This window comes from Pagrus pagrus, assembly GCF_965226575.1.
Source record: "Pagrus pagrus genome assembly, chromosome: 8".
Taxonomy (NCBI): Eukaryota; Metazoa; Chordata; class Actinopteri; order Spariformes; family Sparidae; genus Pagrus; species Pagrus pagrus.
The window spans coordinates 21,384,958-21,410,185 of NC_140192.1; the positions used below are offsets into that span (position 1 = coordinate 21,384,958).

Here is a 25,228-nt window from a genome sequence, read left to right on the forward strand (position 1 = left end):
CTCAACAGCAGGAACATGAAGGAAGAATGACAGAGCCAAAGTGATCGAGGTAAAGTTTTTCGACACATTATTAACTTTTCTTACAGCCTGACCTTTACAGGTCAAGCTTTTCTTACTAATGCAACGTTATAACAATTAAGTCGATTTCTGTCGAGCTTGTGGGTTGTTGTAACTGACATAATCTTCATTTTATCAACATGGTGCCGCACAGCTACTGACTGCAACCTGGTTTGAACTGCTGTTATGTTCCTGCAGCTGTTGTCACCTTACATTTATAGCTGTGTCCTCATCTTGTTTTGTCCGCATGGAAAATCATGTGGTTCCCTTGTCACATGTTTCAGGCTGGGTGGGATGTGCTGTGATTGGGGTCTAAAACTTAAAGAGTTTGCCTGAATTAACCACTCACTCAACTGAACTCGTGTGAACACGTTCACCTCGTCAGTAGAAGCAAATGAAATGAATGTAGTGTGCTCTTACTCCTGCTCTGATGTCTTTCAGGTTAAAGAAAAACAAACAAAGGTCCTGAGACATTTTTGATTCAGCCACATTCCGACACAACCTGGACAATCAGCCAACAGGCTTTCAACACTCAACATCATCATCCTTCACCGCTCCTTGTGTTGGGGATGTGACCACGTGCAAAACAAGCTGCCAGCCTGTCACACTGCTTCCTTTTTCATTTCAAATCAGTGGTTGATTGTCATTTCCTCTACAATGGTCTCAGTGAGGCTACTAGTGCTGTCTCTATTCCACGTGTCTCTGGCTGGGTCTCAGCCCACCCAGAGTTCACAGCAGGCACCGGGCCCTCCTCACCCTGCAGGAGAGCAGCCTCCTCTGGCTCCTGATAATCTGTCCTTCCCTTGGAGCCGTCTCCGCCTCCCAAGGTACCCTTCACACTCTTTTATTTTATCTGCACAAACAGGAAATTGACAAGAATATTGAGGGACTTCTGTTCTTGAGTTGCTGATTTAAAAGGCATTTCTTTATCTTAGGTACATCATTCCTCTTCACTACCGCCTCCTCCTACATCCCAACATCACAAACCTCAGTTTCACTGGCTCGGTGCAGATCCAGATTGATGTCCAGAACAATACAAACTGGGTTGTATTGCACAGCAAAGGTCTACAGATCTCCATGGCCACCATATTGGACCAGAACCTTGCTCATCTGTCTGACCGGGTAGCTATCAGTGCAGAACAGTTATTATAACACCTTATTTGTCCTTGTTACCTACAGTGGATCAAAATTATTCCCATCTCCTCCTGTTCTAGGTTCTTCCAGTTCTTCATAATCCTTCCCATGAGCAGATTGGTATTTTCTCTCCCAGAGTGCTCAGCAATGGGCATAAGTACTTTCTGTATATTGAGTTTGAGGCTGAACTTGCAGAAGGCTTCTATGGCTTCTACAAGAGCACATACAGAACCAGCAAAGGAGAGACCAGGTAAGACTGGATAGTTTTACTGCCAGTTTGGCCAAATATCCTGCACATACGAAGAGGTTCCAGCTACCAAATCGTATCTGCTGACATCTCTTTTCAGAATCCTAGCTTCAACTCACTTTGAGCCCACGAGTGCTCGGATGGCATTCCCTTGTTTCGACGAGCCAAGCTTCAAAGCCAACTTCTCCATACGCATCAGAAGGAGTCCAGAGCACATTTCGCTGTCCAACATGCCTGTGGTGAGTGTTGAATACATGCTAGTTTTTATGCACTTTCAAATGTGTGTAAAAAAAATGGCTACAATGAATTGTTTGTGTATTTCAGGCCAAGACAGTTGAAGTAAACGATGGCCTTCTTGAGGACCACTTTGATGCAAGTGTAAAGATGAGCACGTACCTCGTAGCTTTTGTCATCTGTGACTTCAAATCTGTCACTGCAACGACATCTTCTGGGGTGCAGGTGTGGTCTCCTTGGCGATATCTGAATTTTGTTTCCTTACCAACTAAATTACTTTCTCAGTGACACATTCTTTTGTATCTGTAGGTGTCCATCTATGCCACCCCTGAGAAGTGGCTCCAAACCCGCTATGCCCTGGAGGTTGCTGTCAAAATGCTTGACTTCTATGAGGAGTATTTCAACATACGCTATCCTCTACCCAAACAAGGTACCCTTTGCTCAGTGTTTGTGTAACCAAGCCGCACAGCATTTCTTTTCTTTCATGTAATGTCCGTCAATTTCTCCTCTCTACCTCGTTTCTGTCCCATAACCTGTGTTTTCCCTCTCTCAGATCTGATAGCCATCCCAGACTTCCAGTCTGGTGCAATGGAGAACTGGGGTCTGACCACCTACAGAGAGACCAGCCTTCTCTTCGATCCTCTCACATCCTCCATTTCTGATAAACTCTGGATTACAATGGTGATCGGCCATGAGCTCGCCCATCAGGTGACACTGTCTCTTGTGAAATGTCTGTGTAGCTCATAAATCAAATCATTATATAAACCCTCAATACAAAGTGCTGAGTATCTATCTCTTCCTGCAGTGGTTTGGTAACTTGGTGACGATGGAGTGGTGGAATGATATCTGGCTCAATGAAGGATTTGCCAGATACATGGAGTACATTTCAGTCGAGGCCACCTACCCCGACCTCAAAGTGGTATGTGCTTGGTTTGAATCCAATTAATTTAATAATAGTCGTGGATTACTATTAAGCCTAGGAGAGAGTACTGATGACCCTGTTCTGTGCACGATCTTGCAGGAAGAATATATGTTGCACACCTGTTTTGCAGCGGTGGGTCACGATTCATTGAACTCCTCTCGACCAATATCCAGCCCAGCAGAGAACCCCACTCAGATCAAACAGATGTTTGACACAGTCTCCTACGACAAAGTATGCAACTGATGATGTCAATTAATTACGAAAACAAAAACAGCCTCTTAATATACACTTGTGACTACAAAGCTTTTGATCTCTATATTGATATTGTAACAGAAATCTAACCTTTCTCTCATTTATGACTAATATAATTTAACTGCTTTTAACAACAACCCACTATATAACCTGTAATGGTCTCTTATTATAAGATTGAAGAAGTCTTTTTTCTCTAACCCACCAGGGAGCATGTGTCCTGCACATGCTGCGACACTTTCTGACAGAAGACGTGTTCCAGAGTGGGATAGTACGATACCTTCGCAAATACAGCTACAGAAATGCGCACAACCAGGACCTGTGGGACAGTCTAACAAATGTAAAAGCACAAATTATGTTACTTGTGAAAGTTGTCAATGTGTGGTTCAGTGTTCTTTAATCATGGTCCTCGGGGACTCCTTCCCTGCATGTTTTAGAAGTTTCTGTGCCCCTACACACCTGATTGAAGTGATCAGCTCGTCATCAAGCTCTGCTGGAGCCTGATAATGGCTCATTAATTTGAATCAGGTGTGTCGGGGCAGGGAAACGTCTAAAACATGCAGGGAAGGAGTCCCCAAGGACCAGGATTGAAGAACACTGGTGTAATCCGTTGTCATCTTCATGTAAATCAAAAAGTCCTACTCTTTTTTTTCTGTCAGGGTTGTCACTAAGGTCTTTTTTGAAAAAACAAAACAAAAAGGATTTTATCTTGTCTTATAAATCTGGTATTTTTCTGCAAAACATTTCATAATGCAAACTTCCTGACAGCCATTGTGTCCCATTCATTTCATTATGGTGCATAAATCAATTTGAGATCTGAAAGTTGTTAAAAGAAGGTCATTATTCAAAGTGAACAGGATGTCTGTTTTCATTGCCATCAAAGTTTGGCCCGGAAATGCAGTCTTAAGTCATTTTAAGATAATATACCGTGTTGCTTGGCATCGATAACAAAACATTGACAGAATTATAGCAGACATGCTGTCCATTGTCAGTATGTCTGCTGTCCATTGTGATGGATTACCAATCTGAAGTTAATTTTCTTACTGTACAAAACTGAATTGAAACAAACAGTTGTCATGAAAATAGGAAAGATCACATTCAAAATCTAAAACTCTGGTGTGCTCAGCTCAGTTGGATTTAAAGTGCGTGTGATTTGTAAAAAAAAAAAAGAAGGTGGTCCATTATAGAAATATAGAAATGTATGATGGACAAAAATAAATAAAATGTATTAAATGACATTTTATTTTGTTTTTCAGACATGCTCAGAGGAGGACTTCATCTCAGGAAAACACTGCTACAGCAGCGAACAGGCCTCCAAGAATGCAGTGAGTAAACATATAAACATCAACTCTCCTCATGGGTTTGCTCTTATTAATTTCACCCCTTTTACAAGATTATTTTCTGACCTGTTGGCGTGGTGCTTGTTGCATGTATTGATCTCTGATTTACTCCTACAGTACCTGTTTGCAGGGGAACACCTGGACCTGAAAGCCATGATGAACACTTGGATTCTGCAGAAAGGCATTCCTCTGGTAACTGTAACCAGGAAGGGGCCTCAGCTGCTGCTTAGACAGGACAGGTTCCTGAGGACAGTGATGCCCTCTGACCCCCTCTGGTCCACATTGCAAAAGGGGTGAGCATGCACATGCACTTATACAGTTTTTTTTGTTTACTTTTTTGTTGACTTTTATTTTACTTACTTACTTCTGCAGCTTATTATTATCAAGACTTTCAGCTTCAGGTTTTACATCTTTAAAGTAATTCTCTCTTTATGTGTCTAGTTTCCTTTGGCATATTCCTTTGACGTTCAAGACAGATGCTTCCAACACCATCCACAGACACCTGATGACAACACACACAGGTAACAGGGATGAGATGCAAAATATAGTTCATAAATATCTTTGTTCTTGCTTTGCCGTTATATTATTGCTATCTTTTGCTATTTTTGTCTCATTTAGACAGTATACATGTAGGAGAGGATGTCAGCTGGGTGAAAGTAAACACTGACATGACAGGCTACTATGTGGTTCATTACGAGGACGGTGGTTGGGATGAGATAACCAGACTACTGTTGGAAAACCACACTGCTCTGAGCTACAAAGACAGGACTCAGTTGATACACAATGCCTTTCAATTGGTCACGTAAGCATATATTTGTCTGTGGGTCTGTGTGAAAGAGCAAGAGACAGTGTTTTTTCTTTATGTCTGTATAATTACACGTGAATAGCTTTGATTGTCCTACCTGATATAGCAACTAACCTTTCCGATATTCCTCTTCTTGGCTCTAAAGGGCAGGTCATCTGCCCCTGAATAAAGCCTTAGACCTGATTGGCTACCTCCGATTGGAGAAGGACACCGTGCCTCTTCTCGAAGGACTGGGCTATCTGGAGACCTTTTACCGCATTATTGAGAAACGGAATGAGTTTGATTTAACAAGAAGCCTGGGAGTACGGAGACAAGAATACACATTTATTATGGTGTTAACGCCAATGTTTGTATGACATGCAGATAAATTCATGTGAGACTCTGCTCCTCTGTGTGCTTTGGTGCAGGCTTACATCCTACGATTTTTCCGTGCTGTCATTGACCAGCAGACGTGGAGTGACAAGGGCTCTGTCTCAGAGCGACGGCTGAGGTCAGAGGTCCTGTCGCTGGCCTGCCACCTGGATTACCCTCCATGTCTGGAGCGGGCACGTCAGAGCTTCAAAGACTGGCTTCAGTCCAACGGTACACTCAAGTATGTCTGTCTAAATTATACTTATCACATATCATTATCAGTCAACTATGCCATGTGCAAGGCTGGAGCACATCATTTGATATTTCATAATGTCCCTAATATGCATGTCTCTGCTTGTGTTTACCTCAGCTTGCCCACTGATGTGGCAGTGACAGTGTATTCAGTTGGAGCTCAGGATGACCGTGGCTGGGCTTCACTCTTACACACATACAACATCTCCCTCTCTGCAGCACAGAAAAGCAAAATCCTGTTTGCCTTGACCTGCAGCAAAGACACAGACAAACTACAAAGGTAGATACGTCTTTTCCCTGTTACATTTTTCACAGTTAATGCTGTCACCATGTGGCCAAAACAGGGTATTGTATCACAGTACTGCTGCCAACAGAAATTAAGTATTTATTCTGTGTCCATTAGGGATGTAAATGGTTAATCATTGATCAATTAATTGCTGTTGAGAATGTAACTGATTAAAACTGTATTCACTGATAATCAGAGATGGGCAGAAATACATCAAAAACAATCTTGTTACACATTGTAACAAGTACTTGCTTGTCAGATATATATATATATAAAAAAAATACAAAACACTAGCATGAAAAATGTATTAAATTGAAATACAAGCTCTGTTTAAACTGATATGATTACATTTTAGCTATTTAGTAGCCTCACTATGGGTTAATTTGCCAGGTCAGTTGTTGAATAGCAACAGTTTATCATTCAAGTAAATTGGTGTTAACTTTATTTGTTCTTTTAAATCCTAATGTAGATTTAGCAAAGATCACGTCATTGGTAAAAACTGATTTCTAATGGAAAAATGTCCAACATATTTCATATATGATTAATAATTAACTGATAATCAATTGTTAAGGCAGCTGACTATCAGTTACATACATTTCTTACAACTTGCATTTGACAACTGTCAGTGGAGGCTCTACTGTACAAGTGATAGCAGATAATGTAGCATTTATTGAGCAGGTTACATTGTGTGTATTTGCTTTGCAGACTGCTGGAGTTAGGTCTAGAAGGGAAGGTGATTCGATCTCAGGACCTGTCCACTCTCATCCTGATGGTTGCCAGGAACCCGCAGGGACATCACCTTGCCTGGAACTTTGTCAAAAAGAACTGGGACACACTGGTTCAGAAGTTAGTACAACATAATGGAAACACTGTGAATGATGTTATGGTCTAATTCAAACCATGTGATGCTATGAAAATGCAGTTTTCCTTACCTTTTTAAAACATCACAATAATATTGTATCATGCATATACATGATATGTATGCATGTATATGCTAACATCAAGCTTGTCTTGTGAGTTGGATGCAAGAAATTTAAAACGGTTTGAATAACAGGTAAAACAGGTTTGTTTTTATTCCACCTGATTAAACCACAAGCACACAAGCACACAATGGGTTGTGGATTGCACAACTATGAAAGCCCTAAATAACAGCGTATGCACAACATATGTATGAGAAGATATTTGTCTGTGACTGTCTGATTTCTGTCTGCTCTGCAGGTTCCAGTTGGGTTCATTTTGTATTAGAAACATCATCATTGGTACCACAGGCCAGTTTTCATCTCCGGAGGACCTCGCTAATGTAAATGCACTTTTATATTTTATTTAGTTATATTTTGAGCTCATATATATTCTGCAAAGCAATTTAGGGATGCACCAATGTTTCAACATGCTCTTTGTAATGGCTGGCATTTGCAACATCAGTGATAAAAATGATAATGATGATAATAACTGATAAAATTAAAACGTTTTAAAAACACTTGCAAAATGGCAATATCTGAAAAACATGAACTGTTTGGCACCTGCTTTTCAAACCTCATAAAAACACAAATTCTAAATGTTTTATTCGTAAAAAGGCATGTCTATAAAACCACGAAGTGTTGACAAATGTGTGCTAACCTTGTCACAAAGATGACTGTAGCTTTGACTGTAACTGAAAGAGGAAGTTGTGGTGAATTGAATTTCATTTTTAGTTGTACATTTGTGTGGGTTCTGTAAATGGATGTGTGTTTGACCCCCAGGTGCAGTTGTTCTTTGAGTCCATCAAAGAACAGGCGCTTCAGCTGAGAGCTACTCAGGTTGCCCTGGACAACGTGCAGAAAAATGTTCGCTGGTTTCAGAGGAACCTTGAGACTCTGAGAGGGTGGCTGAACAAGCAAATGAAGTGAAGGACAGCAGGAAGAGAGGGGGTGGCTAGTATACGCCACCCGGGGGATATTTGAATGATTTTTGAAGTTGTTTTACAAATTGCAGAATAATGTGCTAGATATCACTGAAGAGTTGAGTTTTGTATATGAAAAGGGTGTTTTGTAAATTAAAAATTTTAAGGGGACTTATTTGTTAGACAAAAAAACCAAAAAAAAGTAAATGTAATTGTGTCTGTGTGTGCGCGTGCATGCGTGTGTGTGTGTGAGAGAGAGATCATTCCAAAAACACTCAAATGCTGTAAAAACTGATTCTTAAATAGACAATTAAAGGGTTTGTTGTACCTCTTGGTAGCTTTGTGTGTACTGTGTTTACTGAAATAGCAGTGTTGCAATATCGCATTACTCACAATAACATGGTCTTAAAAAATGAAATATTGATGTTGTTGATATCTTATGAATATTGTCTGATTAATCCAGCAAAGATGTTCGGCCTTGTGCATCTTTTATTTATAAGTTCATCTAGATGCCTTTTCACTAGTAATTAAGTAGTGAATAGGATTTTTTCTTTTTGTACACTGTTTTTTACAGTTATGGTTACAGACTCTCGCTACACTCATATTTTGAGGGTAGTTTATTTACCACAAAAGAGACGAAACACAAAGTAAACGAAGTCAAAGATAGATTTCGTTGCTAAAATAAAAAAAATATCGATAGATATCGTAATTGTGAATTTGTTTGGCCATGATAATTGTGTAGTGAAACCCATATCCTTGGGTTAAGTACAGCCATTGTGTCTGCACTTATGTGTCCATGTGTACTTCATCATATTAACTATTTAAGGTTTAAGATGTGGAGCTCAGGAAAGACCTTTAAAATGACTATGATCCAGGAAATGAATGTAAAATATTTCATTGTTGTCACAAGTATAGTAAAAAAAAGTGTGGGAGTATGATATTCTACATGATAAATATTAATTTGAGGGTTCAGACTTGGTTTTATGGATTAGTAAGAACTGTAATCGGGTTGAGGTTATGGCTAGGGTTGAGGTTAAGAATGTAACAGTTATGGTTGACCTCCATTGTCCTGGAAAGTGTGGTAAGAAAATAAAAATAAATGCGTGTGTTTCCTGGCCCCGCCCCCCTCCGGAGTAACATCCAATAGGATGGCAGGATTGTAAGTAGATGGGATGCTGTCAACAACTGGTCGAGCAGGAAGGAAAGTGTCAATTGTGCGTTTGTTAGTTTCCATGTAAGAGCAAGTAAGCTTTGTTTACATATTTTTAGCGTAAGGTTCGACGTTTTAAACAATCCAGCCGTATTCGTGGTTTATCCTACAAAACAGCAATGGGCGAAAAAGTTTTGTAAATGAGCTAACGTTAGCAAACTGAATGTCTTTCAGTCAGTTGCAATTGTCAGAAGTTGGCTAGTTCCAAGCTAGCAACTACGTAGCTAACGTTATTACAGCGAAGACAGGCTGCTATTTACTGTGAGCGCCTCATAGCCCGCGGTGGGTTGTGGCCAGCGAGAGGAATATCACGTCTGTCGAGCTTCTGTAAACATCTACAGATTTCCTCATTTTGGACGCGAGGAGCTGACTGAGATATCCCACCATGGATCCGTTTGACAGTAACAGTGCAGGTAAGGAGGGATGATGGTAACAGCAAGCTAACGGCAGCAGGCCAGCTAATAACTAACGGGACATTAGCAACAAGCTCGTCTGGAGTGACATTCAACCGAGGACACATGTTGAGGCGGGTGGGAATGACTTTTGACAAGCTAATGAAAAGCTACCTTTAGGCGTTTTGAGTAACGGGTTTCTTTCTTTTACAGTTGAGGGATTCCCAGAAGCTAACTTAATCGCAGTCCCACTGCTCGGTCCTGCAGTGGGATGATAACATTTTACTGCACGTAACTATCTCTTCACCTCAAGCACAATGCGGAAGGGGCTATCGTGAATCTCGCAGTTTATTTATGTATCGGTAATGTTATTTGAACTAATCAAAGCAAGCAACACGTTTCTAACACCTTAAAACTTGCTTCCTTGAAACTCTTGACAGAATCGTAGTATGCCACTGATAGGACTCAAGTCTTTCTGTGTTGAAACTCAGCAGCAGTGTTTGACCAGTCAAAAGCCTGGTGGTTTGATAATAGCTGTTTTGTCTTGGTGTGGAAGCTGATAAGTCATGCTCAGTTTGGCTAAGGCTGCCAGCTGCTTTATAGCTTCTGCCAAAGTCCCAGGGCTTTATTAAAACAAACAAAAGGCCCAGTGCACACAATATAGCAGCTCTCTGGAAACCTGAATGTTTTCCTCTATGTTACAGTAAATCTAACCTGGAAGAAGCAATCACCAAATCAAAGCAGTTAAATCTCCTGTTTTTGTGCTGTGTTGTTGTGGTTTCTAAGTAGAAGTCACATTTCAAAATCTCACACTGATCAGATAATGTAAAACAAACATTAGCAGATGCTTCCTTCCCATTTTTTTAATGACCAACCAACCAATGACAGCGTTGTGGCTCAGTGACTCTGCTTCTATGTCTGTTGTCTGAGCACATTCAGCAGATAATATGTCTTAGTGCTGTATTTACATACAAGCTTGATAAAGTACAGGAGTTATTGATTATGTATATTTTCCTGGCATGTTTTCCAGTTGTAGATGATAACCATCACATCCATCCAGCCTCTGGCATCTGTCATCTTGCTTTTATGAAATACATTTAACCATCATATAACACAATTTCCTTTGTTTAGAAGTAGACTAAGTAGACCATTCAATCATTATCAAGTTGGATGTGGGTTTTTTTTGGTCTTATTTTGAGCACATGCTTGTCTACACATTACACATTACTTACTACTTAGCTCTTAGCCTATTAATAGAAATTAATGCCACAGCAATGTGGTCCAGACAGACACAGTGACAGCCCCATACAGTCATATCAGAAACACTGTACAGGACCGACAAGGGGCTTCATTCCTTGTGCATTTCTGGACCCTTGTCTTCCTTTTCAGTAGCTAAAGCTCACCTTTGTTTTGTGTCATTGTTTCTGTATCAACACTGTATTCATTAGGCATTTACTGTCTCTCTGTGGTTTCCACTCAAACTGGTCTGAAAATGCATTGTCCACTAAAGGCATGAATGGAACGTGAGGCAAACTGTGAGACCTGCATTGCATAGCATTATGCTACTTTCGTTATTATTAAATTAGGAAGTTGAACATGGCTCTGATTGTTTCAAGAAATGCTGAATGGTGTAGCCAGCTGCTATAAAATCACGTGGACTTTGGCACAACTCATGTCATGATGCTGAAGACAGAGGGTAGTTCATGGATATTCAGGCTTTTGTAACTGCAGTAGCATGTGACAGTGACAGATGGTGGATATTCTTTATATTTGCATTTTGTGGTTTTGAGGGCACTTAGTGAGTGTTTATCTTTCAGCCCTGCAGTTAAATTAATCAACTATAAAGGAAATACAACAGATTTTGTCTTGACAGATTTTGTAAGACCAGCACTTGAACTAAGCTGCCAAACCAGCCTGATGAACCCATCCCATGTAGGTCATAGCACCAGGAAATGCTGTAGGAGGTTTACTAACAGGAAACTGAAGAAAGTGCTTGCAAATGCAGTGACAATAACAAGTCTTTGTGTTGAAAGATGACTTGTTGCCACTACTCTTCAGTGAAAGACTCTGAAATCTAAAAACACAGCACATAATGTTAACATACAGTTCTGTGTGTTTGTGCCGATGTATGTAACCATTTGCATTCTGTTCTCTCACCTACTCTCATTTCCCCTTTTGAGAATTAGCCGTCTGACTTCTCTTCCTCTTTGTGTTGTAGAGCGAGCCAACCTGCCGAGGAACATGATTGAGAACAGCATGTTTGAAGAAGAGCCTGATGTTGTGGATTTGGCCAAAGACTCTGCTACATTTCCGGTATGCTCATGTCATCTTAAGCCATGCATGCCATTTATGCCGTCATTTCAAGGACCAGCCAGAATCAATCATTTTGCATATATCATAATGCATATCTGCACATCTCTGCACATTTCTCACAAGTGCTTTGATCTTGAGATCTGATAATGTGAACAGATCAGAGCAGTATAAATAAGGCTCAGTTAGTTTGAGGCCGACACTTGTGGGTAGCCAATGATGCTTATCTGGTCGTTTAGGTTCAGTATATCTTTCAGCAGTCTGTACACGATTTCAGATCTGAATATGTCTGTAGTTAACACTGTCCGAATGATTTCTAGTGAAAATGAACTTCCCTATATCATGCCAAAGATGCCTTATCTTCTTTGCGTCAGTAGTATCAATATCCTTCTCTCCAGAGCTACAGTGACCCATTTTCCCAGTTCAGCTTCTGTTAGTACAGACATTCTGTATCATAAATGAACAAAGTCTTATAAACCCTAAGTTCTTCCCTCAGTCTCCACTACCTTATCCCTTATGTTGTTTCCACATCCACCGCAGTCCTAATTTAAAAACAAAAACACTGGTGATACTCTCATATCATTATGATTTACCTGTCATCTGTGCCCTGGACTCTGTTGACAGACCCTTTACTGTCCTGATTATTTTCCATTATTCCTGTCTTTGCCCTCACTGCTGCTGCGTATGACATCTTACCCTCTGCAAATTAATTTACCTGACAAGGCAATCTAGTTATTAATTTTATCTGGGAAACACTGCAAAGATAAGCTGGTGAATAACAGGGCAAACTGTGCATGCTCTCTCTCTAGACGTTTCCTGCTCTTGACCCAGATGAGGCGGCATATGAGCCTCGTAGTTCGCGGTTGCTTGTGCGAGGCTTGGGAGAGAATGACATGGACGAGGATGAGGAGGACTGCGAGTCTTCAGCCCGTCTGCTGGGCATGTCCTTCATGAATCGTAGCTCTTCTCACAGACCCAGCTCATCCCCTTACGCCAGACAACCCCCACCCAGGTAGTGCATTAAAAAGGTCATCATCTGTTAGCTGTGCTGTATGTTTGTCTATGGTATTTTATTTTTTAAGTGTGCGGCATAAGTAATCATGTATTATCATATGCAATACCTCTTATGATTAGTGTTTGTGGAGTCTGATTATATACACATGTTGATTCAGGTAAAGGTATCATAAGACTTTAACTAAGCTTCTATAACTTCAAACACCCAAGAACTTCATAAATTTAAGAAACACATTTTGAGATTGTTGAGGTCTGTAGTTGCAAGTAATAACTGATAGAAGCAGTACAGCAGCACGGTGAGTCATCTCTTTCTTCCATGACTTCATCTTAGATAAAGATTTACATAGAATTTTAAAGGAACTTGTGGTTGTTTTGGTGAACAAGTTGCACTTAGATTTACAGAGGCACATTTCCTGAAACTGCAGGCCTGTCTGAAACCTTGTTGTTACGTTAAGTAGGATGCCAAAAATTGTTTGAAGAGGTATAATCATCTACATCTTTTCATAAACATTATGCGCCTTCTCACCTGGCATTTGTGAATTGTAATGTTAAACTCTTTCTGGTCACAGGTCATGTTCACGGCCCTCAGCCCGTACCATGGTTGTATGTGTGTTATTCCTGGTGATAGTGGCATCTATGACTATGGTACTGTACTTCTTACCTGGATGCACCTTTACCAAGGTAAGAAAAAAATTCACTAGCTCTATTGAGGGAGTTTTTGTTTGGATAGCTAAACATAACTCTTTCAACATATTATGTCTATACTTGTATCCGACTGTTTTTTTGTCTTACCCATTTCTTTGGCTGACCCCAACCTTCCATCCTTCTGCAGACGGGATGTAAGCCGAACAAGACCACTCCCATTGAGCCAGTGTACCCTGAGTCCACAAATGGCACACTGTTTCCATGGGCACAGCTCCGGCTGCCTAAAAGCGTGCATCCTCTCAGCTATGACCTCACCCTGAACCCTGACCTCGACAACATGACTTTCACCGGCCGCACTGTTATCGACATGTTGGTTCTTCACAACACCAAGCGCATTGTCCTGCACAGTGCTAATCTCAACATTGCCAAAGCTACCTTCAAGGTGGGATTTGAAGGAGGTTGTGTACTGAGGACAATGTGTAATGAATGTCTTGTTCTATTTTAGTTTAGATAATTTTGTTTTATTCAGTGATGTGCAAAGCCTGTCTGACTATATATACAGAACTGTTTTTAAAGATTTTATTTGCGCCTGAATAGAATAATTGATTCAAACTTTTTGTCGTTGGTAACGTTTGCTTTCTCTCCTCCAGCTGGGTGATGGTGACGCCAGTAATGTGACTGTACTGGAGTACAAACCCGCACAGCAGATAGCTGTGAAGTTCACTGAGGACCTGAAGGCAGGCCAGCACTGTGTTTTGACCCTGGAATACTCCGCCAAACTTTCACACACCTATGATGGCTTCTACAACAGCTCATACACAGATAAAGATGGAAACAAAAGGTACGCTTGACTAATTGGCTATGGTGTAATTATGTCACAAGACAGCTGAAAGATGTGTTGCATAGTAAGGTCTTTATAAAAAGCATGTATGTGATCGAGTGACTTAACAGCTAATGAGTTGAGTTGAGTTTGCAACTAATGACCTGACACTATAAAGCAGTGCTGTAAATGTTTCTTTCTTCCCGTCTTGTTCAAAGGGTCCTAGCTGCAACTCAGTTTGAGCCACTGGCAGCCAGGAAGGCCTTTCCTTGCTTTGATGAACCAGCTTTCAAAGCCATCTTCCTGGTTAAAATCACCAGAAAACCAAACTACATGACTCTTTCCAACATGCCTAAGGTACTCTAATATCAGTTAAGTCCAGCTCATTGTTTCAGTATGATTTTAAGTGCTGAAACACCCCACTTAGTTTGCCAAATGGTTCCATCAATGTATTTTTTTGTTGGCATGATTTTTCCACTCTAACATTTACAGAGAATTTGAGTTGAGGGCAGTGTTTGACAGCTAAATTTAAGATTTCAAACTCAAACACTGACTTACTGTAAAGCAGATCCCTGTTTTGAATTACAACTGGGTTTGACAGTGTGACTCAGTTTGTTTTCAAAGTACAAGTTGAATTCTTTCTGAACATACCAAAAATGTAAATGGACATTATATAATAAAGGAATAATTTTCTGTTAGTAAGCTTGTCACTAGTTTAGGTTAGCAAAAGGTATTTATAGGACAATCTGATGTCAGTCGTTACTCCAAATAAGATAAATTTGTCATGCTCACTGGAGAAAAATGGTGGGTTTATGACCTGGAATAAGTTTTGTCTTTGTCAGTGTGCACAGCCTCATTCTCTGCTCTCCAACACAATGTCAAAGGCAGCTCACCAATAATGTCATGAGTGTCACCTGGATAGACACAATTTACAGTCCATAATATAAAGTTATCTCACTCACTTTGTATATTATGAGGAAGCTGTGAGGCATTACTGTTCTCACTGTGACTTGTAAGCTCATTACATGGACACAGTTAAGCTAACAGACCATGTCTTTATATTTGCTTGCAGCACTATATTTCACAGCTTTCTGAGACGATGCCAAATCATATTTAGTTTTGAGTTTACTATCGATAATAGTTGGTGGTAATCTCGTCATTATGCGGTGTGTTTCAGGCTAATACCACAGCTCTTCCCAATGGCCTCGTGAGAGATGAGTTTGAAAGGACAAGTGTGAACATGAGCACCTACCTGGTGGCCTTCATTGTTGCTGACTTCACCCCTATCAACAAAAATGTCTCAGAAACTCTGGTAGGGCTCACACAGATATGACTCCTTTTTGCTTTCTTTGCAGGTGCTTTTTAACTCAACTATTGTGTTGTTGCTGATAGAACGTCTTGATGTGTTTTATATCTGTTTGTTTTAGGTATCTGTGTACTCGGTGCCAGAGAAGAAGGAGCACACTGAATACGCTCTGGACACAGCTTCCAAACTGCTGGGGTACTACAATGACTTCTTTGAAATTCACTACCCACTCAAAAAACTCGGTGAGTACACACAGACACTTCATCATCATCATTTAATCCTCATCTGATTGTTCTTTCTTTTCTGCTCTCTTTAAACACCCTGATAAGCTCCCTCTTTCTTTCGTCAGACTTGGTAGCCATTCCGGACTTCCTGGCTGGAGCCATGGAGAACTGGGGACTCATCACTTTCAGAGAGACCAGCCTGCTGGTGGGAAGACAGTCCTCTTCGCTGGAAAAACAAGTAGTAGCCTCCGTCATAGCCCATGAGCTTGCACATCAGGTAATTGTGGTCACCTTTGTGTTTGTGAAAGTATCCGAGACTGTCAGTTTGCCACAGTTGGGTCTTAACCTGCTTCTGTGGTGTTCCAGTGGTTTGGAAACCTGGTAACGATGAGCTGGTGGAACGACCTGTGGCTCAATGAAGGTTTTGCCACTTACATGCAGTACACATCACTTCAAACAGTGTTGCCTGACCTGGACATTGTGAGTTTACACAAATTACTCCCCACATATTTGGAAGCAGATAAAGATGTGTGCTTTACTGTGTGCCTTAGCAGTAAGTCCTGTGTTTGTTTGCAGGGTAATTTGTTTCTGGCAGTGCGCTTCAGAGCCATGGACAAGGATGCGTTAAACTCCTCCCACGCTGTTTCAACGGAGGTTAATACACCTGAACAAGTGGAAGAGATGTTTGACTCTGTCTCATATGAAAAGGTACACTTTTATATTTAGTATATGAGCAGATGAATATATTAAATGTGCATGAATTCACTTCCATATCCAGCTGTTCATCTCAACAACCAGTTATAACTGTAGTTAGTGCTCTGCTTTGGGTCTTATCAGAGATGCTTTGTGCCTCTGTCCTCCAGGGTGCGTCCATTCTCCTGATGCTGAAGGCCTCACTGCCAGGCGACCAACAGTTCAGAAAGGGTATCATTCAATACCTGAAACAGTTCAGTGGATTAAACACAGACACTAACGACCTCTGGAACAGCCTTACGCAGGTGGGTGTGCCTTTTTGTTTTTATGCCTCCATTTTGGCAAAAGCTGTTGCTGTCAACAGTCCTCTATACTGCTGTGTAAAAATAGTCTTTAAAGGAATAGTTCACTCTAAAACCAAATTCAGTCATTATCGACTCACCCTCATGCTGATGAGATCCTGTGTAGTTTCTTATTCCTCAAAGTGCAGCTGGAGACCCGCGGGGGTACCCTCCTGCAGCAATGATCCATATAACAGGCGTAGATGGTGTCCAAGACGAAAAGGTCCATAAAACTACACAAAAACTTTGTAATATTCCTTCATACTGCTCGTCTGCTGCAATCCAAGTGTCCTGAAGTGGCGACATCCAGAGTTTACTCGAAACAACGTCATTTAGTACATTTTTCTAGCCTAAACAGTCACTATACTATAATTGCCTGGAGGCACGCTTCCGTGTGCACGCAAGTCTCCCTGCCAGCCGTTTGCACTAGGGAAGCCGCGCCAGACTAGATCAACAGAACTCGCGATAGATACACACCGGTATTTACATCCAGCAAACTTCAGGACTGGTACCATTATTGCAAACGTCCAGATGACCTGCACAAGAATAAGCAGGTGCAAGTAAAGAATCAACAGGTCCAGCAGGGAGGAAATAATGAATTGGCAAACTTCTGTTAAACTAAGGGAACGATTTAAGCCGATTTAAGCCCTTTGAACAGTAGCAGTCTACTGTCTGTATCTACCGTATCTTGTGCTCCGACTTCCCTTCAAAGGGGAATAAGCAAAAAGATGAACACTTTTACAGGGACCTATCAATTCTAACATTAACAACAATGCCACAAGTCATTTACTGCCTTTTATGTTAATAATGTTCCTTCTGAGACAGTTCCTGATCACCCACAATAACAACAGTAAAACCAGCTGATGCAGCTGAAGTCAGGGAGACTATAATTAAGACAGCTGACTGACAGATAAATTGTAATAAACTACTGATGTATAAGGCCCATAGCATCCAACTAAAATACCGCCACTTGGATATATTCCTCTGCCAACCAGTCAAGTTGCAGTTCATGTCCAAGTCTATCCAGATTCATATAATATAACATTATCTGTTAAGGACTTTGAAGGAAATAAATAAAAAGTATTAAGTGTGGTTCTTGGCAGATTTGAAGTTATCAATGTATTAACTTGTATGATTAAAGTGAATAATTTAAAGTGAGAAACCTGCTGCCTTCACTTAAAGGAATAGTTCACTCTAAAACGAAATTCAGTCAATAAACACTGTTAGTGCTAAAAATGAATTATATGGCAAAACAACAAAAGTAGATTTTGCAGACATCAAAGTATTTTGGATGGAATCTGTGAGTTTTGTAAACTTTTTGAGGTCACCTCACTTTTTTTTTTTTGCCTCTTCACAGTCATCTTCACTGTACATGTCTATAATCAGGGTAAACAGGCAAGCTGTAACCATAGTAACAACTGCGCGACAGGGTAACACAAAGTTAATGCTTTAGCTTACATTAAGCGGTCGGGTTCAGATATTTAAAACAGAATGCCTGGCTAGTTCGGGTCGGGCTTGGTTACTACTCTCTCAGACTCTGTCAGGTTAGGACAGGAAGATGCAGCCTGAGTTGCACTTCAGAAGAAACAATGAACGTGGCATTAGACTGCACAGACTCTGGATCTCTGTCTCTGTCTCAGGTCGACGTGTCGATGCAGCATCAGAATGTGACGGAGATGATGAGCTCATGGACGTCACAGAAAGGCTTCCCATTGGTAACCGTAAGCCGCAAGGGAGATGAGGTAACGCTGACACAGGAGCACTTCCTGCTCACATCTGACAATGCCACGCATACTTCAAGGTAGGTTACATGAACACACACACAGACTAACACACTGATCATAGACACACACCACAACCTTAACTGTATTCTGTGTTCTCTTTAGCTTGTGGAATATTCCAGTGACGTACGTAAACGACAGCTGTAGTTCGGCCCCTGAGTGCAGACAAGTGTTCACTCTGAAGACCAAGTCAGGTAAATCAAGAAGTCTTAAACTGCAACATCAAGTCTCAGAGTCTCTGGAACTGTGTCAAATGATACATTTTTGTGTGTGTGTGCATGTATTTGTGTGTTTTCAGAGACATTCAAGCTGCCAGAGAGTGTAAAGTGGCTGAAGTTGAACTACAGAAACACAGGCTTCTACATCGTCCATTACGGAGACAAGGGCTGGGCTGATCTTAGAGATGCTTTGTCCAGCAATGTCAGTGTTCTTACACATGAGGACCGTGCGTCGCTCATACACAACATCTTTGCTCTCTCCAGGTATAGTGAACAGCATAAATAGTTGCTTAATGGATTGCATTCAGTGACAGGAGAAACTGAAGAAGAGGAGTGTGTACCAATCCATGTACAGGTATTTAATTTGTAAAAACCTCTCATTCTGTCCTGTGTTATCAACAGACTGGGACGTGTGTCCTTCCGTCATGTCCTCAACCTGTTAGACTACATGACCAATGAAACAGAGACTTCTCCCGTGTTAGAGGCCTTGTTACAGCTCAACAATTTGTACAGGCTGCTCGACAAAAGACAGGAGCACACTCTTGTGGCCCGCATGAAGGTACAGACATACACACACTTACGGTAAATTAGGGTAAATAACTGTATGTGTGAATAAGTAATATGAAGCCTTTTGTGACTTTATACAACTACTAGAAGAAGCTGCACGTAGTCTGATAAATTGCCTCCTGTGATGTCACTCAGTAGCCAAGTTGCGTTGTGGATAATGTGACTGTTTTAAAGTTTAAATCCATTATTCCACACGTTCTTTTTCTTTTTCTTTTTCAAAACCTTGTACCTACATTACCCACAATGCAACTTTACAATACATTCTTGAATATGCCTTGTGAATAAAGATATACTAAGCCACATGACTGTCAAACACATCCCATATTGTCTTGAAAATTCTTAAAAGTTTGTAAAAACAGAAAAAGCCCACAGTGACGGCTATGAAGTGCTTAATTATTGATAATATTAATTAATTTATATGATAATGTCATATGTATAAAGGTAGAGAGGCAGTTTAAGAAGAAACTGCTAGGCTTATTAGTGTCATGTAAACATGTCAATATATGCCCTTCTGGAGCCAAACACAACCTTGAACTTAACTCAGAAGTCCTTAAATTTAAAACTCAAGCAGCTATTTTCCCCATTACTGGTTACTGACTCAAGACTTACTTACATGTTTATCTATCTTTAAGTCAACAACACTATGATAAATACATCAGTTTGCTTAAATAACTTCCTTAAACGCACAAAATACATCTAATTCGTGAAGCTTTCATATCTTTTAAACCACTCGGCATTAAACATCAGTGTAACTGATCCGTCAATTTCTAAGATTTAAGTGTTCTTTTGAAACTGTTTGACTGACTGTTGTGCTTCTGTGTACTAACGCATCCATTCCATTTTTTTTCTCCCATATGACAGGATTATATTTTGCATCATTTTGGCTCTCTGATGGACAAACAAACATGGGTAGAGGAGGAGAGTGTGTCTAAACAAGAGCTGCGTTCAGCCCTGCTGGAGACAGCCTGTAGTCTAAGTGAAGGAAACTGCACTCAGCAAGCCAAAGCCCTGTTCAAAAAGTATGTTGAGTCCAACGGGACCTCACGGTACGTATAGCACACAAGGAACTTTATTTTTGAGTTGCTTTTCTGGGACACTGTCACAGCAGGGTGAGAAGACCAGCCTCAACATATTTTTATTGAAATAGAGATCATCTTTAGCAGGGATGGGGAAAACTTGTTTAGTTGGTGTCTGACAATTGAGTTGTAGGAAGTCAACTGAAGTTTGGTGCACTTATAACCAAAAGTTCGTTTTCTGTAGGATCCCAGGCGACCTGCAGCAGGTCGTATTCAATGTGGCTGCACAATCAGGTGAAGATTGGCCGACTTTGCTCAACATATACGGACATGTGACCTATGATGCAGAGAAGCGAAAAATGCTACGAGGCCTAGCATCCACTCAGGATGCACGGCGTATAGTATGGTAAGTTGTTGTGTGTGAGTGTGTGTTTGCTTCTGTTCAGGATCAGGCATCACTTACAATTTCTTAAGCATACAGTGTATCCAATACAAGTTAATATTTCATTTGAAAAGCTGAAAGAGAGAAGCATTCATGAAAAGTCTTCATCCCTTGCAAACAGTGCAGAGGAGAGAAGCAATGTTTTAAATGTCCACTGAGAGGCAAAATCCTTTTAACCAACCCTGAGAGCAGTTTGTCAATAAATTACACTTCAGAGAAACCAAACATGGATTCAACTTTAGCCAGAAGCTGTATGCAATGAAACATGCCAAACCAAAACCCAGTGCTTTGTCTTGAGCCTGTTGGTTTGAGTCAAGTAGCAGATAATTTAATGTTTCCTGAATTGGCCCATTAGGTTATGAAGATCACAAAGACAAACTCCTTCATAGTTGAAAAATCTTCTCCCTGTCCAATACTTGACATTTGTACTTTGATTTTGTATCCTTTGCCAACCTCATCATTATATTACTGTATTGTTACTGTACTGTATTATAACATGTTTAGCATGTTGAAATTGTTTTAGTCATATGTGATTACAATTGAGGACCTCAATTACTAAATTGCTGATGTTTGAAACTTGTTCTATCTTGTTCTGACTCCATGTTGTTATTTGGGCTTTTAATTTTATTGTTATCTTAATGTGTTTTTCCTGAAGCATGTTCGTAATGTAAGCACGTGGTCATGAGGGCTTGACAGTATTTAACACATATCACGGTCTTTCTAAAGGATTCTAAATGCAGGTCTGAAGGGGGACATCATCCAGACACAGGAGTTGCCTTTGGTCATCAACACTGTGTGTAACGGCTTTGCCGGCTACTTGTTTGCCTGGGATTTTATACAAGAGAACTGGGACCGCCTTATAGAGAAGTAAGTGGTATGAAAGTTAGGGCTGCATAATTAATCAAAATATTACGGAAATCGCAATATGACCAGGTGCAATTACTACATTTCAAAAAGCTGCAGTTTTCCATTAAAGGAAAATGTGTGATAAACAGCATTATAATTAAGTACTATAGTACTGTAGAGATGCCTTGGCCTCCAAATCTTGTTCTCTTGATGTAAGAAAACATGTTTGTTTGGTACAAACCCCAACAAATGTCAAATTATCATAATTGTAATAGTTTTAAAATAATCACAATATGATTGTTTGACCATATCATGCAGCCCCAATACACTTACTTACTTGAATATACTTTTTCACATTAAAATAAAGAGATGAAACAACATCAGTGTTTTTGTGTTTTTGGCTGTAGGTTCCCTGTGGGCTCCTTTGCCATCCAGACAATCATCAACGCTGCCACCTCCCAGTTCTCCACACAGGCACACCTCAGTCAAGTATGTTTCTTTATTCTAATTTCAAACATTTGCGCTGAAGCATATTTGAGGCTCCATGCACTTGTTTGTTGGGAGATATTAATTGTTCACAGAATGCATTATGTGTGTTTTGTTAAGTCTGATCTGTGTTTGTCTGCGGTGCAGGTGCAGGGTTTCTTCTCCAGTCTGAAGGAGCGCGGCTCTCAGATGAGGAGCGTGCAGGAAGCTTTGGAAACCATCAGACTGAACCAGCGCTGGGTGGATAAGAACCTGCCTACACTCCAAAAATGGCTCTAACAGGTGCTCCATCCAGTCTCCGCCCCACCAACATGCAGTCGAGGTGTGTCGTCAAGACAACAGCAGTGTTTGCACTATTGTAGGACTGTCTCTCCTCACTCCCTTTATCCAGGTCAGAGTTCTAATCAAAGCCAAAGGTTGTGCTCTACCTGGGTTGACAAGGTGTTTGGTTTTCTGAGATTGGTCCTGTGAGTTGTATTTGCTAGCTCAGGGTGGCTCTGATTGTGTGTCTGACAGGGTGTTGTCAGATGCAAACACACACTCCTCACACTTAATGCTGTCGACCAAACCTCTCCTCTGCATTTCTCATGGAAACCTCATGCCTGAGCAGACAATCATGCTTCACCCACACTCCTGTCACTCAGCCTGCTCTCAGGCACAAAACCGTATGAGCTGTGTAAGGGCCAATTCTAAAAGAGCGGGTATTAAGAATGTCAACATTACTGTCTTTGTATGTCAGTCCTGGGCCTTGTCTCAATGCAGCTGTCAGGGATTCCTCAGTGATGAGAAGTTGAAATTACCGGTACTTGAGAGATGGAATTATTATTATTAAACCAACCTTTTATCACTGTGTAGCAACAATAGCTGCCTGCCATTCTGAACTCATGCCACCCAAAGCATTTACTATTTGAGTCATAGTATGGCTAGAAGATGAGTTGGTTGATTGATTAATAGCTTAAAATACCAAACTTGTGTTGGCATCAATTGAATGTACTGAAAAACCTTCCTACTGTGTACAGTAGATGGCATACTGCACAACAGTGCAGGTTTAAATCAACAACCAATGTGTCTTAGGTGAGAGCAGGCAGTGCACACTGGAGACAAATGTTCCTTTTTTTTTCTTTCTTTCTTTCTTTCTCTACAGTCATAAACCTGCTTTAACTCTGATTATGAGTTTTATTTTGATTGATTTTTACCTGCAGAGAAGTCACTGCACAGACATTAACTCTGTGTGCTTGTAAACTTGTAATTATAATGTAAATATGCTCAACCCTACAACCTTTTCCGCTGCGATTTTTGGATGTATTGTTTTAACCATCTTGACTTTCTTGATTTTCAGCTTTTCTGTGTGTTCTGTATATAGAGTGTAAAGAGGATATGTACATAGAGTTGATCAGGAGCCTTGGTCAAATGCTTTTACTGTATCTCTTGATTTAGACGACCCCAGGGAGGTCATTTGCTGAAGAATGTTTGTATTTTAAGGGCTAATGTGCATATTGAAGATACAAAGTGTATAGAAGAACATCTATATTGGGCAAGACTGATCTGTCCAGTAAGCTGTTGCTCATCAGCCTGACAAAAATACAGAAGGTTTAAAGTTACTCCAATGTTAACCAGCCGCTAAAGAGTAGCCTGGCTATTTATTGAGTGTCTATAATGTTTAAATTAATACAGTTGTACACTCATCTTGAGCTTTATTTAATGTGGTACTGCTTACTTATTCACTCCATCACTGTCATGATATTCAGGATAATTTAGTAAATGTACTGCAGATTTAGTCATTTTCTTTGGACATCCCTAACATCGTCATTAGACTTGCATCTCTGTTTTGGTTGTTATATTATCTTCTTCTAAAGTGTTTTTGTCTCATTCATGTAAAAAAACTGCGTCTGCAAGTTCATCAAAAGATTACCAAAGTGTCACAAAGACGACACACAAGATCTGGGTTGAATTCCCGGTACTGTTACCTCTGGATTTGTTATGTGTTCCAATGAACATAGTTGGCCCTGCGCACAGGTCATGAAAGGGTCACGTGTTTGTTGCTGCAGGAGTGCTAGTGGTTAGTCAAGTGGATGTAAGGAAGGGTGGTCAAAAAGTGCACAAACACCAAGAGACACCATGTGCATCAAAGGCATGGCTGTGTATGTACTGTGGTACGAAGCGCTACAGTACAGAGAATCATGCACTCCATACGCTTTAGAAAAGATAAATCAGTGTCAAACTTTACTTTGAAGGATGTCATCACAGTTTAGATTAGTATTGCCATTGACTTATTCAACCTAGTCCATTATAGTTGTACCGACATTATGATAATATGGCACTTGCCTTTAAATACACATATTATACTTTTATGTTGTGGCTAATTCAGACTATTGTATTGTTTAAAAGTGTCTTTTTTCCAGATTCCAGCAATCACATTAATCAATCAGTTTTACTGAGGCTCTGACTTTGGTTGTCCACCACACTTTGGTCAGAAAATATGAAGATGTGTGAAGTCAGATGCAATAAGCTTTCAGAGACGAGTGTTACTGATGTCATTTAGGTAGAGGGTGTTTAGCCAAAGTTGTTGATGTAGCCTGTCTGATGAGAGGATTGTAGTAGAGTACCATGTGTGCAGTAAACCCAATCAGATTGTCTTTGTCTTTGCACTGGGATGAAATGCTGCAGATGCTCTTGAAACTGTCGCTCTTCATGTGAACAAAATATGAATAAAAGTTGTTTTCTGAATATGTCGGATTTTCTTTTTAATTGACATACAAAGGGCATTAGTACATGCAGACTTGACCTTAATTCAAAATAGACTTGTATTAGTTTTCTTGTCAAGGTTGATTTTAATCACTCAGCTTTAGGAATTAATTTGAAATTGTTGGCTAAAATTACACTTTTCAAACAGTGACAGTCCAAATCATGTTAAGCTGGAATTCTTTAGCTCTGATTTTAAAATGGTAGACATGTTTTGAGTCCAGCCATGCTATATCTAACGGCAGCGAGATCATTCAGTACATAATACATACAGACCTGCCGATGAAAGAAACAATAGAACTTTGATCAGTAACCAGTAGTGGAAAAGTATTCAGATCCTTAACTTATGTAAAAGTATGAAACCCACAATAAAACGTGTGGGAGTTAAACAGTTTATGGTTTAGAACACATCAGGATGA

General features: G+C 40.3%; 1 protein-coding gene across 1 annotated transcript; it reads left to right on the forward strand.

The window, feature by feature from the left end:
* Nucleotides 1–24,796, forward strand: LOC311261900 (leucyl-cystinyl aminopeptidase-like). The gene is made up of 44 exons (XM_084360913.1): nucleotides 1–49; nucleotides 499–884; nucleotides 993–1,179; nucleotides 1,272–1,441; nucleotides 1,539–1,677; nucleotides 1,763–1,897; nucleotides 1,982–2,102; nucleotides 2,226–2,380; nucleotides 2,478–2,591; nucleotides 2,694–2,825; nucleotides 3,052–3,183; nucleotides 4,100–4,168; nucleotides 4,301–4,476; nucleotides 4,625–4,704; nucleotides 4,802–4,985; nucleotides 5,134–5,290; nucleotides 5,396–5,580; nucleotides 5,710–5,871; nucleotides 6,583–6,723; nucleotides 7,096–7,177; nucleotides 7,617–7,762; nucleotides 9,026–9,031; nucleotides 9,342–9,379; nucleotides 11,577–11,671; nucleotides 12,478–12,680; nucleotides 13,252–13,363; nucleotides 13,515–13,769; nucleotides 13,978–14,168; nucleotides 14,366–14,504; nucleotides 15,325–15,459; nucleotides 15,575–15,695; nucleotides 15,803–15,954; nucleotides 16,044–16,157; nucleotides 16,254–16,385; nucleotides 16,541–16,675; nucleotides 18,352–18,512; nucleotides 18,598–18,686; nucleotides 18,791–18,974; nucleotides 19,113–19,269; nucleotides 20,139–20,323; nucleotides 20,538–20,699; nucleotides 21,462–21,602; nucleotides 21,989–22,070; nucleotides 22,215–24,796. The coding sequence occupies exons 2-44, from the start codon at nucleotides 715–717 to the stop codon at nucleotides 22,344–22,346; spliced, it is 5,958 nt and encodes a 1,985-aa protein (XP_084217039.1). The 5' UTR covers nucleotides 1–49; nucleotides 499–714; the 3' UTR covers nucleotides 22,347–24,796.
* The last annotated feature ends 432 nt before the right edge of the window (nucleotides 24,797–25,228 follow it).

What these genes read in the sequence shown, in the direction of transcription:
- LOC311261900 (XM_084360913.1), top strand. Translation starts at nt 715, where the DNA reads ATGGTCTCAGTGAGGCTACTAGTGCTGTCTCTATTCCACGTGTCTCTG. An exon ending in CTACCCACTCAAAAAACTCG is followed by an intron (nt 15,696 to 15,802) that starts GTGAGTACACAC and finishes TTCTTTCGTCAG; the next exon opens with ACTTGGTAGCCATTCCGGAC. An exon ending in AACATCTTTGCTCTCTCCAG is followed by an intron (nt 18,975 to 19,112) that starts GTATAGTGAACA and finishes TGTTATCAACAG; the next exon opens with ACTGGGACGTGTGTCCTTCC.